Below are 16,597 nucleotides of genomic sequence, written 5' to 3'. Positions count from 1 at the left end.
TCCTGTATTCCCTAGTGGTTTTTGAATATCAGAGGAGAGGATAAGACTTGTCAGTGAACCCCTTGATTAGTGCAGTACCATCAGGGTTATACAGATGATGTGTCTTTCAGGGCCTTGTGTGGCAGGTGTGGTGGGACTTACTATGCCACGGTACTGCCTCTTCGGAGACACGGTGAACACGGCGTCACGAATGGAGTCCACGGGCCTGCGTGAGTACTTGGGACAGCCCCTGGGGTGGGTGGTTGAACAAATCTCTCAAATAAGATGAAGAAATGGGCATCTTTAGTTATAAGCATCGCAACTGAATGATCTCTGAAGAAAGGGGCAAGTCAAATAACAAAATTCAAAGCAGCATGAAGGGGAGGGCATCAGTTTTGCTGTCATGGGTCAGCCTTTAAGAGCCTGCCTTCCAGTTACGGTCCTCTGATTTGGATCTCATCAACCAAAATCAACATGAATCTTGCCCTGGGTTTCTCCTGCATGGGTCGGATCTTGCTTTCAGTCAGTGTTGAGGACCCTTAACTTAGAGCTGTTCTTGCCCAGTAAAATAATGCACTTCCCTGTCATGGCCAGTACAAGGCAAGGGTTGAAGCACATGCAGGCACTGCTTCCATCATGCTGAAGAGAGGGAAAAGCAGCCCACATACAACGATGTCCTGCAACATGAAGGGCATCATTTGTGATTGCTTCATTTACCAGCAGTAACAACTCCACGAACAAGTGTTGGCAGGTCCTAATCAAATCCTTAAGCTTCCCTTCCTCTTCGGGTTTTCTTCATGTCTTTCCTGATGGGTTGATGTTCATGCAATTTTTCCCTCAAGGTCTTGCCTTTGTTTCCCTGAGGCTTCCAGTTATAAAAGCACAGTCTGCATACACAGAGCCAATAGCTGCAGCAGATTAGACAGTACCATCTCTCAGCTGGTTCTTATTGTCCCATGGCTGGAGACTTCTAGGCATGCAAAAAGAGCTGGTGGGGAAGAAATGTTTGCCTGCTTTTCAGTCATATGTGTACGCAGTTCTGCTGTTTGTTGGTGTCCTTGGCTAAGAAATGGATATGCAAACCATAGTGGTTGAACTGTGGATGACGCAGGGGACAGTAGTGTCAGAGCCCTGGATGAGTTTTGAATTGGATTTTGACGTTCAGGTTGTCAGTACAAGTTGCTTTCCAAAGGCAACGTCTCATACATTTTAAGCCTTCATCTCTGATCTCCCTTTTGATATTTTCAACAGCTCTAAGAAATCACCTATAAGGCTAGTTTACAAGCTACACACAGTCTGTGGTATTTAATATTAAAATCTTGAGGTCTTGCCAGGCTAGAAATATGTTGCAGTATATATCCCACATTAGAACTTTTTCACTTTTTCATGAAGTCCTCACATTTCTAGCTCCAATGATTTTGATTAGACTAATTAAGATGAACAATTAGGCTAATCATTAATTAAAGAAAATGGCCTTTCTTGTGATTATGGCTGCCTTATTTTAAGAGGCATGCGTTGCATTTGGAAAGCAGTGGAAAGGAGGAAATACTTTGCTAGCGGATTTCTAATGGCAAGACAGATTTTTGAAGAATCCCAAGGTTTAGACCCTTGGAAGTGCAAAGTCCCACTGAGACTGGAGACAGCAGGAGCACTGCAGATGCAAGAGCATCGTTATACATTAATAGAAATGTGTGCAGATACACAGTAACAGGAAGATTGTAGGTTGGTGTCTCAGGAAATGTAGCCCAAAGCCATATGGTCTTCCTCTGCATATTTGAACTGATGTTCTTCTTTACGATTACTCCGTAAAAAAAAAATTTAATTCGTTCATCCCCCATCCTTCAAGTGAGAAGGGAATGCGATTGACACATTTGAAATGAAAGCTCAACAAAAATGACAGCAAAGAAAACTATTTGGGGGGAAAATGTTCTAGAAACATTCACTGGCTTGTTCACAGAAGCAGAACAACAAATTTCAGTGAGTTCCAGCAGTGGTTGTAAAAGAAACTGGAGGAGACGGGAATTTAATAAAAATCTCCACCTTTGCCCTTTTTGTCCGTAGACTCTTAATGGCGACTGTAGATGGAATCAACTACTGAAAACCCCAGATCGATCTAGATGCGCAGCCATATTTTTGCTGTGTCTCCTTGCAAATTCTACCTCTCTGCTCTTCATCTCAACTTCCAAATGACGTTGGGTGTCTGGAGCAGGACAGTTGGTTATTTTTCTTTTCTTTCTTACTCCCCAGTTATGCTGTGGCAATAGATAAAAAGAGCATTTTTTTATTCCAGCTGACAACTTTGCTGAAAAACCACTTACCACCTTTATTAAGAGCTGGACTTCTACACTTAGCATGTTTGGTATCCTTCTCCAGGAAGTCCCCAGTGTAGATCTCCTCTCACCCTGTGCACGTTACAGCCCTATGTGGAAGGATCCATCCATCAGCATCAAACTCTACGTAGAGGAGCACCACAGAGCTACACCAGCTACACACCTGCATGCTTTGGAGTGTTTTTCCTTGCCAGTATGAAGCAGTGGGGAATTCACAGCATGTGTGCAGTATAGTCATCCAGCTGTTTTGCTTTCCGTTCCCAGCTTACAGAATTCATGTCAGCCAAAGTACAGTGGATACGCTTCGGAGTCTAAATGAAGGCTATGAAATCGTACCTAGGGGAAAAACAGAACTGAAGGTAAGAAGGCCAAGGCTGTGTGAAATGCTTCACAGGGGAATCTTCTTGCTTAAGGAATTTTCATATTAAACTCTTATTTGGCCTTCATCCACTACTGTCCTGCTGGATCCTTCCCAAATTGTCCCCGTCAGTAGTTTCAGTACATGAGGCAATTATTGAAGGATTGTGGGATCAAGCAATCAGCTGTATGTGCTGGATCTAAGTATTTATTTAGGATTCTATTCAGTCCACCGTTGACAGAAGCTGCTACTTTTCACAGTGTCCAAACAAGATAGCACTAAATAGTTCAAAACATCTCTTCTCCCCTTACGTAGTCAATAGACAGAAATAGGAGCTTTGCTTGCCTTAAACACCTACAGTAAGAGGTCAGAATACAGCCTCAGGTCCCTCAACAATCTTTCATGACAAGTGGAATCGTCTCACCCAAGTTCATATGTCTGAAGTGGAGATCTGAGGCAATTATTCCAGGTTTAGTCAATGGAAAGAAACGTTTACGTAGTTCGTGGAGATAAATTGGCACTTTAGGAAACGGTTAACCTGACTTACTTTCAGAGTCCAGATTATGTAAAGATGAATGTCACCCTAGAAGTGTCTGTTTTCCTCCACTTCCCCAATCGAGGGTGATTGACACTGCTATAGATGCCTACAGTTCATCAGGTGCATCTCACCTTAAAAGTTAAATCATCAGTGGTGGGAGAGGAAATTATCATTCTGATATTCAGCCCAGAAACAATTGTAAAATCTCTCAATTAATGATGCTAGTGCTGCCAAATAAGATGATTAGAGATCCTGTAGTTCCTCATTTCTGTTAAGCTGTGTAGTTTCAACGACCCAGATCAATGAGGGTCATTTGTAGATGACAGTTTGAACAAGGCCTCCTCTTTTAGGATACTGAAATTCAAATCATTCGTGAACCATTGTAAAGGAGAGTGCAAGATTTACAGCCATGCTCTATCTCTGGATATATATGAAGCCCTCAGAAACCCAGTGAGAAAGTTACGTATTGAGCAGAGGGTGGACAGAAAGCTGCTCTTTATCTGGATTTTTGTTTTTATTTTAGGGTAAAGGAGTAGAAGACACATATTGGCTAGTTGGGAAAAAAGGTTTTCTGAAGCCCTTACCTAAACCTCCTGAAATAAAGCCAGGGTAAGTGTGACTTCATCACTGTTCAATGCATTCATTAAAAGGTCCTTGTTGGAGTTCACAGACTGAATATCTGGCTTTCCATGTTGTCTGTTTGCAAAGTCTACATAATTTTCCTTAGGTGACTTACATTTTCAGACATAGTACTGGGACTCAGAAGTGATGTGGTTTCTTCAACTCCCCTCCTTAATCACAGTTCCCAAGAAGTGGCATGGAAACTTGCTGCTTCTCCCCTGTAGTCCCTTGGAGATCGAGCACCACAGAGTTCCTTCCTGAACCTCCTTCCTACTCTCTGTGTGTATGGGAGATGCACAGGTAGGGACACTTTCAAGTCTCTAGGGTCATCAGTGTATGGGTGACAGATTTTTCTCTCCTTCCTTCCATCAAACTGCTGCAGAAAACACCAGCCTCATCCACTATATAAACGTGTTTCTTCCCTGTAGACTGTTCATTCAAACAGAACGATAAGGAGACTTTGTGTTGTGAAAATATGGCACTGTTAGATAATTAGAGACTTAATGATGTTGCCTCCATACAAGTGGCGGTGAGCAAAGATTGAGCACTTGAAATTTATGAAGCGATTTTGTAGCTTTGCAAAGCCTGACTTTGCAAGCAGAGTACTCCCTGTTCAGCTGTCACATGCTGTATGCCTGGAAAGGGTGCTGTGGTTAGGACATAAAAACCTGGAGTAGGATCTGTTTGACAAGAACAGTGTAGTCACCCATATTAAAACTAGTCGACCTTGACTCCCTTTACAGTCAACAAAGAGAAATACATGCTCAGGGGTCTGATTCAACTGGCCTGCTTGGACATCTGTATTAGAAGGTGAATTGCCCTTGCGAGATGCCTGTTTTGTTGACTGTAAAGAGTGACTAGCACAGACAGATGTCTGAGAGCAAACAGGGTCTGTTTTTACTTTGACTCTGTCTTCCCTTGAGCAATCTTGTTCTAAGTTTTTCCTAATTTCCTCCCAGTGAAATGAAGACGTTTGTTATCTCCCTTTGCAGATAATGGTGAACTACTTGGGCAGTTGCATAAAGGGCAGTCCATGTGCTAAGAGCTGTCCCAGAGCTTTCGTGGAGTAGCATGGAATTTACAGTATTTTGTGCTATAACTTTTAATTTGTTTGGATGTGAATCAGGGTGGAAGATAAAAGGTTACTGGAAGATAATTTTGAGAGACAATATTTGTTAGACTTGGAGGCATTTTTTTGTTAATACTAGACGGAAATGAGCTATTGAGTAATGTGTATTGGTACCAGTGATGCATTGTTCATGGGAAATATGAAATTTGGAGGAGTTTTGCCAGGTTAGCAAGGTGGGTTGGCTTACCATGCAATCAAGGAAGGACCAAAACTTCTACCTTGAGACCAGGTTCTTCCCATCCTGGTTTTACTATCTAAAAGTCATGTGTTAGGCCTCTGTTGACTGTTGAGGTTCTTTCCATCATCCTCAAAGATACAGTCCTCTGGTCATGGGTACCAAAGTCAGACTTATGCAGGCCCAAGCTGTTTCTAAACGTGGATTGTAAATGACACAAAATATATTAGGTCCAGGGTGACAATAAGAGGAGGCAAAAACTTTTCCCACTTACCCAGGATCAGGGGATCTTGAGCATCCTTGTGTAACCTCAGAAAATTCACCAGTAGCACTGCAGAGAGGGAGAGGATCTTCTGCTCTTGTCCCAAGGCCCTGATCTTCACTATTCTTTTGCAGTATTTCTGTCCCCACAGATTGTCATACAGCAGTTGAATCAATGTGAAAGTAATAAGAATAAAAAGAAAAGTTATAAGAAACAACCTGTGCTAGTGAAGGGTTGAAATAAAAGCTATACCCTATAGAAGTTAAATGTCAAATGGCAGAAAGAAGTAACTGGATATTCAAGCAAAGCAAATATTTGGAGAACTGCCCTGTGCATAGGCTGTGCTACTATCAGATAGGTGTCAGACATGTCCTGTTTTTCCAGCCTTATCTTGATGGTTCAGTTTTGGGCCGGTTTATGACAGGTTGAAAGTTGTTTCTCTCTTACTGACCAATATGGTGGTTTCAAGTCACTGCATCATATACTTCTGTAGGAATTTGCTCATCTGTAGGCTTTTGATTTGAAGAAGGAGGTACTGAATAAATTCCTCTTCTACTCATCTTTTCACTCTGTCCTGAAGCAACTTAACTTCTGTTTAGGTCATTCCTTTCCATGAGGTCCATGAGCATTTGTTTTTATCTCATACTTTATTTTGTGACTTGGGTGGCCTAAACATCTACAGATGGGCAGTTGTGGTGGTCTTGCTGAGAGGTGGTACTTATTAGGAGAAAGTTAATAAATTGTGCTTGGTCTCATGTCCATACTATGGAAACGCAAACCTGTGGGCCATGGATTTAAGAGTCTGATCCTAGGGGTGGAAGTTGTGTGTGAAGAAAGGGCTCAAAGTAACCATAAGAAAAATTATTTCATCTTCATAAAAATCTCTGGATCTGTGTCTGACCCCATGAGTTATCTCCTGGAACTCATATGGACCTGGACAACTTGAGGAGCTTAGTTTCGCCCATGATCTGTTAATGGTTCTTACTGCCATGAGAAGTCATAGCCCTTGAGACATGCAGTATTTCAGGACTTCATTGCAGTGGTTTATGGAAAGGATAGCAGGTAACACTAAAAAAAAAGCTAACTTCTTATTATTTCCCATGATGTAAAACCCATCAGCCAATCAAAGCTGTAAGCACAGTCCTTGGCAGGAGGATTTCTTGTGATGTGAAGGCAATTTTTGAGCTCTGAGAGGTGGTCATGAGTAGATCTATGATCAAGTATCTCATAGAGCTGTTCATAGATGTGCAGGAACAAATCAAGCTTCGTTATCCCATTGTGCTTGCAATAGTCTTGGCACCCTAGACCTGGAGAACGGTCCTTGACCTTACAAAGGTGAGTTTATATGCAGGTTAGAAGACAAACTTCAGCAAACTTAAAAATATGGAAGTATATTTAATTATGTGATTGGGTTAATACTAATGGTCCGGTAAAATACTGTGATAACAACCCCTTCTGATATTGCTGAAATTGCTGAGAGAATACATCTGATTGTCTAGTAATAAATGTCAAGCCACCACCAAATGACTACCCAAGAAACAATAATTGCACCTACATAATTTGAATTTAATTGATGTTCATCAACCTCTCTGTTTAGTCCCAATTAAAGACTTATTGGAAGCATTGGTTGGAATATTCTTATTGATTTCCACTATCTGCACCAGCTTTTCATGCCTTTACAGTTGTGTGAGGATGTTCAGATAAATGCACTTTACTCTGAAAACCCAAGCGCTGCGGGTGACATGACTCACACAGGGTACAAAACATTTCAATTAAGAAGAAAGATAGTTCAAATAAAAGGCCTAATATGCTTCTTACTACCACTGCTTTTTTCCAACCGTGTATAAAATCAAATGAACTAAAAGGTTATGCTTAAAATTAACCTTAGGAGAAGCTGCTCAGGGCCTTTATACCTGTTTTCAGAAGCTAAGATCTTACTGGAAATCAAGTAAGAAACCCCTTCACATGCTCTTTTTATGGAATAGGGTGGAGGTTCAGTGGTAGTCCCAGGACACAGGGAAAGTAGAAGTTCAATGTCCACATTGCAGTGCTGGCTCCCGCTCCAGATAATTTTCCTTTTTGAAGGATAATCTCCTTCTTTTTAGGTCTGGTCAAATCTCAGTTTTACCTGCTTTACATGGGAGCTTTAGGTTAACATTGCATCACAAGAACAAGGCAGGCAGTTCAATAGTCTCCTTGGTCCTTTCCTTGCTCCAAAGCAAATTTCTATACCTTCTCGGGCAGATGTCTGCCTTATAATGAATATTATTTCTCCTCCTTCCTTGCAGCTTGTTAGGATTTCTACTGCTGCATCTCAGGATCTCGTGGGCTGGGGTTCCACTGTGCAATAGCTACAGAAGGCAAAGAAAAAAGCTTTCCGCAAAAGCCTGATAGTGCCACGGGAAATAATAACGGATTGGGGTGGACATAGAGAACGTGTAACAAAATGATGAGAGAGCAAAACCAAGCATGCTGAGCAGTTGAGCGGCAGCCTACCTGTAGGATAGATTTTTTTTTGAGATTTCACAGTGAGATAGGTTTAAAGGAAGACTATAAGGTTTCTTTGAGGGTACACCAGGAGGCTGGTTTGGGGGCTGAAGAATAGCTATGGAAAAAGCACAAAGTTGCTAGTTTATAAATGTGGGATATGGAAGTTGACATAATTTTCAAATTATTTCTGAACCCCTCACAAAGCAGCAAAATGAAGAAAAAGAAATATTCTGGTCATAGCTATGGCATAATGCAGGTGACAAAGAAGAATTTTTCTCTGAAATCAGATGGAGGAGAGAAAGGGAATGAAAGCCGATGACTCATCTCCCTTTGAACAAGGCTGTCTGACTTGGAATGTGGTTGCTCCAGCTGATATATTTAAACAAGTGCTTTTTGAGCAAGTTGAGGTTTCTGGGCGAATTGACTGGAATATTAGATTAGAGAATTACTGCTGGTAGCAAAAAAAAAAAAAAAACCCTAAATGCAGTGTTCAGAAAGGAAACAAAGTCATGTAGTGGCATTATCTGTCCGGAAGATGTGATTCAATGAATTCCTCTTTCTCCCATGGATATTTCTGCGGATTTAGAGAAAGGTAGTTCTGAAACTGTGCTGATGACCTGGTTGGCTTTGTGGATCATATTCTGGCTTGCACATATTGCCTTGAGCATGGCTGAGATGTGCCCAGATGTGCCTGGATGTGCCCGGTAGTTTCTCCTGTCTTGCCCAGAGAGGCTGGGAGGTGAAGTGGGAGGTGAAGGTCCCTTTGAAGGACGGTTTTGCAGAGGGACAGAGAGAGCAGCAATCAGCACCTCGACAGCAGGAGAGGCCGTCTAGGGTAGGTCCTGGCTGCAGGAGTTCATCTAAGGGTGTTTATCCCTGGGTCTGTCCACACTTCTCTTGAAAAGAGAAGGAGAGGAAAGCCCAGTGATGAGTGATCTGAGCTGTCTGAAGAAGAGCCAGCTTGAGTCTAGGAACATGTTGATGGTGTTGCACCCACTGCGTGGGCTGGCCAAGCGAGATCTCCATCCCATCACGGTACATTGCTCTCCCTCACATCATCTAAACAGGCTTTCTCCTTACACAGCAGCTCCAAAGCTCTTTTATGAACAATAGTGCTGAGGGACAAGAGGGAAGAATACGGAGGAGAAACCATCTCACACATGCTTTTAGCCTCCTCTGCTCCCCAGCCAACTGCTTCTACAAAGCTACCATTCATTTAAAGTAAGAAAAACTGGAGTACAATGAAACATGGGTTAAAATAAAATCAACCGCCTCAGAAACAAGTAACCCCAGAGACAATCCTGACTGATTTAAAGACAAAGGCGTGTGGGAAGCAGTCAATGAAAGGTCTCCGGGGCTGATTGGAGCAGGATCACAGAGCTGAGATGTAATGGGCTGCCCAGGATACCTGCGCCTTGCAATAGGGTCTGCAGCTATACGGGCTGGTGCGAAGTGAGGATAAGAGAAAGGAGGGCAGAGAAGACTACGTCTGCATCCATATGGCCCAGGTCTCAAGGCAATTTGAGTTGCAGTTGGTCTCACCAATGGGTACCGAGTGGTCATAAAGATGGGTCTGAGCCTTTCCCCCTGTAACTGGGAACTACAAGTTGTGCTGGCTGCCTAAGGTTCAAGCCAGGGTTTGTGTTTTCAATACTCAGAGCAAATCATTGTAACACACCATATTCAGAAAAGAGAAGGGAAATTCCTTAACTATCCGGGGAGCTGGGGTGCAGGACTTTACAGATTTTCTCCTGCTGGCTTTGGAAAAGAGGTGGTGGGAAGACAGGACCTTGGAAAAATAACAGCTGGCTTCAGACAGAGGGATTTTGCAAGAGAATGGGATGGAGAGTGCAGGATCAGCCCTCTCCAGTTGCTCAGACATTAGCGAGTTCATGAAATGTGTCAGTGCTGTTTGCACTGGATCTTTCTTCTTGTTATTGTGCCATGGATGCAAGTCAAGTCATTATCAAACAGTTACTTGATACTTATGTGAGCAGTGTTTGGAAGTGGAGCTCTGGCAATCTGATACTGTGCTTGATCCCCAACTATCCTGGTCAGGTTTCTGTGGGTCACAACTTACTGCACTACTGTGCAGAAACAGGCAGCAATCTCGTCCACTCTTCTGTGGATGAAGCCCTGTGCGGTGGACTCAAAGTCCAAGCCCCTCATCTTTACCCATGTGTGGCTGAATTTTATAGCTACTGCTTGCATAAAGGGGCTGGAGACAAAGTATTCCTTTTCTCACTCCAACTGGTAGGATTTAATCTTATTAAAAGTTATTTACCCCTAGCATAGACACCTCCATCTGAGCTGATCATCTTACGTGTCTTGTAGAGTCAATGCAGAGAAAGAGGCACTTCTAGGTGCAGCTCTTCTGCCCCACAGAGAACATCTACTTTGGGATAAACCTCCCCTGTGGTCCAGCAGTGCCTGCTTCCCTCCCCCAGCTCAGAAGAGAGCCCAAGATATTTGGCTCAGATGAAGACATCTCTCTTGCAGATAGCTAAATTTCAGGGAAATGCATCCCACCTGAGCTGTAGATTCCCAGAAGAAGCCATTCCTCATTTAACCCATCAAGATTATATCCTCCTGGTTTCCCTATCCTTGGGACCTGGCCCTAAAGCCTCCAGCACTCATGGGAGGGTTTTAAACAAGGATCAATGTTTCTATAAAAAGGGAAGATGTTCCCAGAGCTGAGGATTTAGGTAAGGCATGGAAGGACAGCTTGGTTAGATATTTCCATCTGCAGGACAAAATTGGCAAAAGAACTGAAACTTGACTCTAGTCTCACTTGGGAAAAGCTGTTAAATTTGTGCTAAGCTTTCAGGGAAAATTGTCTGTCTCTAGGGACAGTTAAATAGGATTTCCTTTTGGAAATGTACCCATGGCTTTGAGAGCTGAGAGTTTCTGAAAGCAACACCCCTGGCAGACCAAAGGGCACTGAGGCAGGAGCTGAGCTAACCGAAGGCAAGACCTTCACAACAGTTTTGTTCTACTCTTCCCTTTGATTAATGAGGGGGAGGATCAGAGGAATAATGGAATAATTCTCTCAGGATTCATCTTGCCTAATAGATTCTGGGTACAGCCATGAGAGATATATAGTTTGTGCTCCTCAATCAACAAAGTCATTCATCTTGTCCTGGGAGAGGTGTCTAAGATGTGCCAAGAGCCCTCTGAATGTGCCTGGCTATACAGATTACAAAAGATGCCTGTTTCAGAGCAGGTACTTAACTTCGGGACACTTTAAATTAGTTGACCTCACCCTTTGCAATAAGTCAAGCTGAAGTGGTACAAGAGGGGAATAAATAAAATCGGAACCAGGTCCAACATTTGTTTTCCTCTTTTGCACCAGAAGACACTTATCTTTCACTCGGTCTCCGTTACAATCTGTTCTTTATTGCAGATGAAACTGAACTGGTTCTGTCTCTAATGGCCTACATGTTCACTGCAGGTATAGAGCTCATGGGTTACCCTCGGAAGAAATTGCAGAGTTCAAAAGGAGGAAAGCTGAAAAACTCCTTGGCAAAAGGGCCTAGATCTGAGGTAGTAGCTGTAGGACAGCCCCAATGTAGCTCTGCTATTTAGTGTCTGCTTATGTGTTATTTGTCTGTACTTTGCTGGTTTTAGAGTCATGCTTTTATTTTTTTTTCCCAAAAGTATGTATTATTCTTTCAAAATGTACCATTCAAAAAGTACTCGGAACAGCAGCAAAGCTGTCTGAAGATAGTAGTAGCCTTGTTGGGCAATTGCCTAGCAAATTTATGACCTGTTATCCCATTGAGTCCTGAAAGATCTACGGTATTACTGTGTTTACCTGCAGTGTATTATCGATCCACGGGATGTCAATGTGCACTGTGCCAGGACGAGCCCAGTCCATGGTAAACACAGAGATAAAGCTGGAGTTCAAGCCTGGAAGAATCCAAATAGCCTATTGTTGCTTTTATGTAGTGTTTATCTCCTGCCTAATGTAATTCCGTATCTCATGACAGCAAAAAGGATGCAGCTCTGTTATTCATCCCTACGGTACCTACTGGTACAAGAAATAAATGTGGATTTACGATGATTTGGTTGGACTTCAGAAGTTATGTGTGGTATATCAGCATGACCTGAGGTGCCTGATCAAATAGGTGCTACCAGAGCAAGGCTGGTATATAAACATGCACACCCACACATGCACATAGAGGGTCTGATGTCCTGTGAAAATGCTGTATGGTTTTTTTTTTTAATAATATCTCTGAAAGCAGCATTAATGCTTCGGCTTAGTGCCTCTGAACCAGTTTTTACTTAATTTCTACTTTCTTAGAAAAAGACAGAGGTGGATGAAAGCCCAGAGTGCCTAGATATAGGCTGGTTACAAACCCCTAAGATACAGCCTGTCAAGCTAATAGATTACTCTAAAGACTAAAGCTCCATCCATTTTTCTTACAAGGATAAAACCCAGCAGACCACTTTTGGCTGTGTTCCTCTTTCCCAGCTACAACTTGTAAAAAGATTCAGGGGTGTAACTTCGCTGTTTTATCTCCCTTCAGAGATTTTAAAATTTTTGTCTGAGGCTCTCCCTATTCTAGGAGCTGGGCAGAAATTCCTCGTTTAAAAAAAAGAATTAAATACAGGATAAACTGTACAGAGACCTGCATAAGCACTACCATATGTGAACACTCGCTGCTAAATATAAGCTCCCAGGCATAGAAGACTGCCCTGCTGATCTACACCTATGAGCACAACCTACTCCTCCAAGGCCAGAAGCAAAGAGGATCTCTCACTAGAGTTAGACCTGCTTGACAAAATTGCACGTATAAGGATACACAAATATTTAGTACATATATCACCCACAGACCTAGGCTTCTGCCGTGAAGCAAGGCTGATTAGCACTACGTTATGGAGAACAGAAGGTCCTCATTGGCCCACTTGGCTCAATTCATGAGAAATAGCAGAAAAATAAGACATTTATACCTGGAGCTTTTCAACAGTCCTAGTTCAATCCTTCTTGTGTGCATGAAGCTTTCAACGGAGGCAATTATGTCCTCAACAACCACTTATTCCCACGTGCCTGATCGGTGGTTTAGTGATGTTTCCAGCTCATCTGTCTTAGACTTTTATGATGAAAGGGAATATGCCATCAATAACCTTGGTTTTCCTTGACAGCAATAAAGGAACGCTATACAAGGATCTCAGATGTAGAGATCTATAGTCCATTCACCCAGTTACAGTCCCATTAGTCTGGGACTGTAAACTTAACAGTCTCACGAGGTCGTTGCTGCGATAAGATAGGGATCTCCATCTTGGAGTATTTTTATATTTTGGAGTATTCAGTGGCCTGGAAGTCTAGCGGAAGGCCAAGACTCTGCTCCTCATGCTGAGGAAGTGAATCCTTTAATCTTGAAAAAGTGACTGTGGACTCTGATGGACACTTATCCTTGATGGACACTTGTTTTCGAAAAGTGATGGTTCTGGCCGGATGTTGGTAAAAATGTGCAGCAAACCATAAGGAACATCAAAGTGCACCTGCAGTTATCTGAAGATAAACCTCTTGGCTATACCAGTGGTGATCCTTATACTTCGTTCTGCAATAAGATTTGTGATCTTAACGTGGACCTACTAACACACTCATGCAAGTGGGATTCAGCCCGGAGCACCATGGTTGTCAGAGACAGTTGTGCAAAGCTGGCAGATGAAACAGAAGCTGAAGACGATGCAGGATAAACGACGACATCTCAAATACTCTAGAGGCAGCTGAATTCCACCCCTAGCATCTTGCAGTACTTCTGATATGAAGAAAGTGATTCCTCTCTTTCCTTCAAGGCCCAGCAGAGAACTGTCCCACAAAGAAGTCAGTGACTCCCTGTGATCTCTAGATTGATCTCACTTTGGAGATGAGACTTAGACCCCCTGCAAGTCAGTTGCAGTTCACTGTGGAGTTCAAATGGGTGAGATTTCACCCCAATGTGATTAGTAGCTGCTGTATTTATGGAGGGATCCATGATATCTTAGTCTTGGGATAGAATCATTGAATTATAGAATCATAGAATTACAGAATGGTTTGAGTTGGAAGGGACGCTCATCCACTCCAGCCCCCTGCCGTGGGCAGGGACACCTTCCACCAGACCAGGTTGCTCAAAACCCCATCCAACCTGACTTTGAACACTTCCAGGGATGAGGAAGCCACAGCTTCTCTGGGCAACCTCTGCCACTGCCTCACCACGCTCATGGTGAAGAATTTCTTCCTTATATCTAGTCTGAATCTACCCTCTTTTAGTTTAAATCCATTACTCCTTGTCCTATTGCTACAGGATCCCTGCTTCACGTAGTCATTTTACATATGTTTCTATTCTAAAGTAATTGCTTGTTCATTGTACAGAGCAATGGTGTGTACAATTTAAATCCATATCCATATGTATATACACAACAGTTTCTCAACTATTTCTTTTTAATATCTGTATAATCACAGTGGTGTTGTTGGTGTAGCTTAGCATTTGGTTCTTTTTTGGTTTACACAGCTGGAATAATATTTTCTTCTATTACACACAGTAAATTTGATTTCATGTGACGCTTTATGTAGGACAGGACAGCTGCAGAGTTGAGACCTACCTAAAGCCCTGCCATTCACTCAGCTTCTGGCCTTCTACAAGTCCTTGATATTTGTTTTTCTGAAACCTCCACTGTGTTTTAATAAATCTGTGCCCACTGACAGGGCATCATGGGCACTTGGAGCATCATAGCAAATGATCCTCTTCAGCTCCATCCCATCAGTTTACTCACCTGGATCTAGATGTAGTCTCTCCTTTAGCCCAGCTCTTAAGTGCTGGTACTCAGCACAGCTCATTCTGTCAGGAGCAGTGCCAGACTAAGGCGGCTAAACCACACCTGGATCTGAGGTCAATGTCAGGGCTTTCTGGTTCTCTGCCCATCCTGTCTTGGGCTTGGTGAGATCACGGGGCTGTCAGAGCAGCTAGACCTTCAGATTTCTCATTGGTGGCAGTGAATGACCTGAAACCCAGAGAAGCTCAGCTGATTAACAGGGAATCTCTTTTATTACCAGCTGGGGGCTTTATGAGGCTTGTGATGCACAGTTAGGAATGTTTTTCAGGAGCAGTTGAAGCCTTCTGGTTGTTTATATGTAACTGTACTTTACATTTTTAAAGTGGATAGCCTTGGATGAAAGCTCTGTGTATCCCATTAACTCATGCAACAGCTCCAGTGGTTGTATGGTCTACAGGGACCACCACATCCCTGCAGTTCTCTACCAACATCCCTCCTTGCCTGACGCTTCTTGATGGCTTTGAGAACATCTAATGTTTCTGCTTTGACACAAAATGATGCAAAACAAAAGGCTATTCCTTAGTGAGCAGGGTTGCTAACTCCTCCTCTCTTCTCTGTTTTACAGCCACAACTGGCCAGATGTTCTGACCAGGAAACTCAAATCTGTCCTGAGGGGCACACAGAGGACACTGACAAAAGCAACCTTTAAAGAACTGGGGAGCATGAAGGAGGCCAGAATAAGCACTGAAGAAGATGAAATCTGAGGAGAGCACAACAAAGAACTAGAAAGATCAGAATGGACACCTTGAAGCCAACCCAGCAGAGGAGCTCGCACCCTCCATTTAATTCCATTCCAGCCAAAAAGTTGTATAATTGATGAAGCCTCTTAGCTCTTGCAGAGGGTGATCCTGAGCAGGCAGATGAATCCTGACCATCATCTTTTGTGAAACTGGGCACCAGCTCAGAGCTGTATGTGTGCGTTTTGGCAGGGGTCCGTTGGGGAGGAAAGTGATGGTGATGGTAGTGCCAGCTCTTCGTCAGCATCTGTCACAAGGATGAGCCCAAAGAATATTTTAGCTAGGTCTGCATGGCAGCACAAACATGTCCAGCTGCACTTGGGCCTGGATTTGAACAACAATGCCAAGTGCTAAAAAGGTTTAACTGTTTTGAATTCAATAGATTTGTTGTTGTTGTTGTAGGAGACTATGGTTTCATGAAAATCAGTGCAATTGAGAAGAAAATGTTTTTGACAATGAAAAATATATTTTATTCCCCCACAAGGGGAAATTTTGAATCAAAATGTTTTGTTCCTGTATGTGAATTTAAACTGAAACATTTTCTTTTAAATTGACATTTCAACTGCAAATGTCATTTTAATGCTATTTTCAAACTGAAATGACAGTTTTGAAATGAAACAGTTTGGTATGAATCAATATTTGTTTCCAAATGCCAAAAAGCAATTCTGCTCAAAATGTCAAAATGTATTATCTTCACAATTCCAGATCTAAACTGGAAGAACATTTTGTTTTGCTTTATACACACACACATATAGCATATCTAAAACGTTTTATGCTTTTCATCCCAATGCAGAATGAAAATGGGATGCCAAAATATTGGAAAACCGAGATGCAGAGAATGACATTCTGCACTTCCTTTAGCTGAATAATACTAATAAGATACGAATTTTCTTTCCTGTAAAAGTGGGGCTGAGGGAATGAAAAGCACATCACTTAAGCAGTGCAAAGCCTAAACCACATCACTCTTTTTCCTTCCCAATCTCCATGTGGTCTCAAAAGCACTTGTCTTCAAAGTAAGCCTCTCAGCAGGTAAAAATACCTTTCTGCAAAGGGTCAGCATTTGATCTGTAGGCACTTCTCACAGAGTACACTTCATCAAGGTCAAATGATTTTGTTGCTGGCCACTTCTTCCAGGTTTCTTACTCCTGTTCAACATCTG

At 42.5% G+C, this 16,597-nt stretch overlaps 1 protein-coding gene across 1 annotated transcript in view; it reads left to right on the top strand.

The window, feature by feature from the left end:
- GUCY2F (guanylate cyclase 2F, retinal) overlaps window positions 1-15,405 on the top strand; it is a 41,832-nt gene extending 26,427 nt beyond the window's left edge. Inside the window, exons 15-18 of the mRNA XM_009699393.1 lie at window positions 111-209; window positions 2,574-2,668; window positions 3,729-3,814; window positions 15,267-15,405. Of these exons, the coding sequence (XP_009697695.1) occupies window positions 111-209; window positions 2,574-2,668; window positions 3,729-3,814; window positions 15,267-15,405 (419 nt within the window). The remainder of the gene's footprint in view (window positions 1-110; window positions 210-2,573; window positions 2,669-3,728; window positions 3,815-15,266) is intronic.
- Window positions 15,406-16,597: the final 1,192 nt, after the last annotated feature.

Source organism: Cariama cristata, unplaced genomic scaffold, assembly GCF_000690535.1.
Source record: "Cariama cristata isolate BGI_N322 unplaced genomic scaffold, ASM69053v1 scaffold144, whole genome shotgun sequence".
Taxonomy (NCBI): Eukaryota; Metazoa; Chordata; class Aves; order Cariamiformes; family Cariamidae; genus Cariama; species Cariama cristata.
Note: the sequence above shows the minus strand (reverse complement) of the source record. Positions and strands in the feature narration are given on the sequence as shown.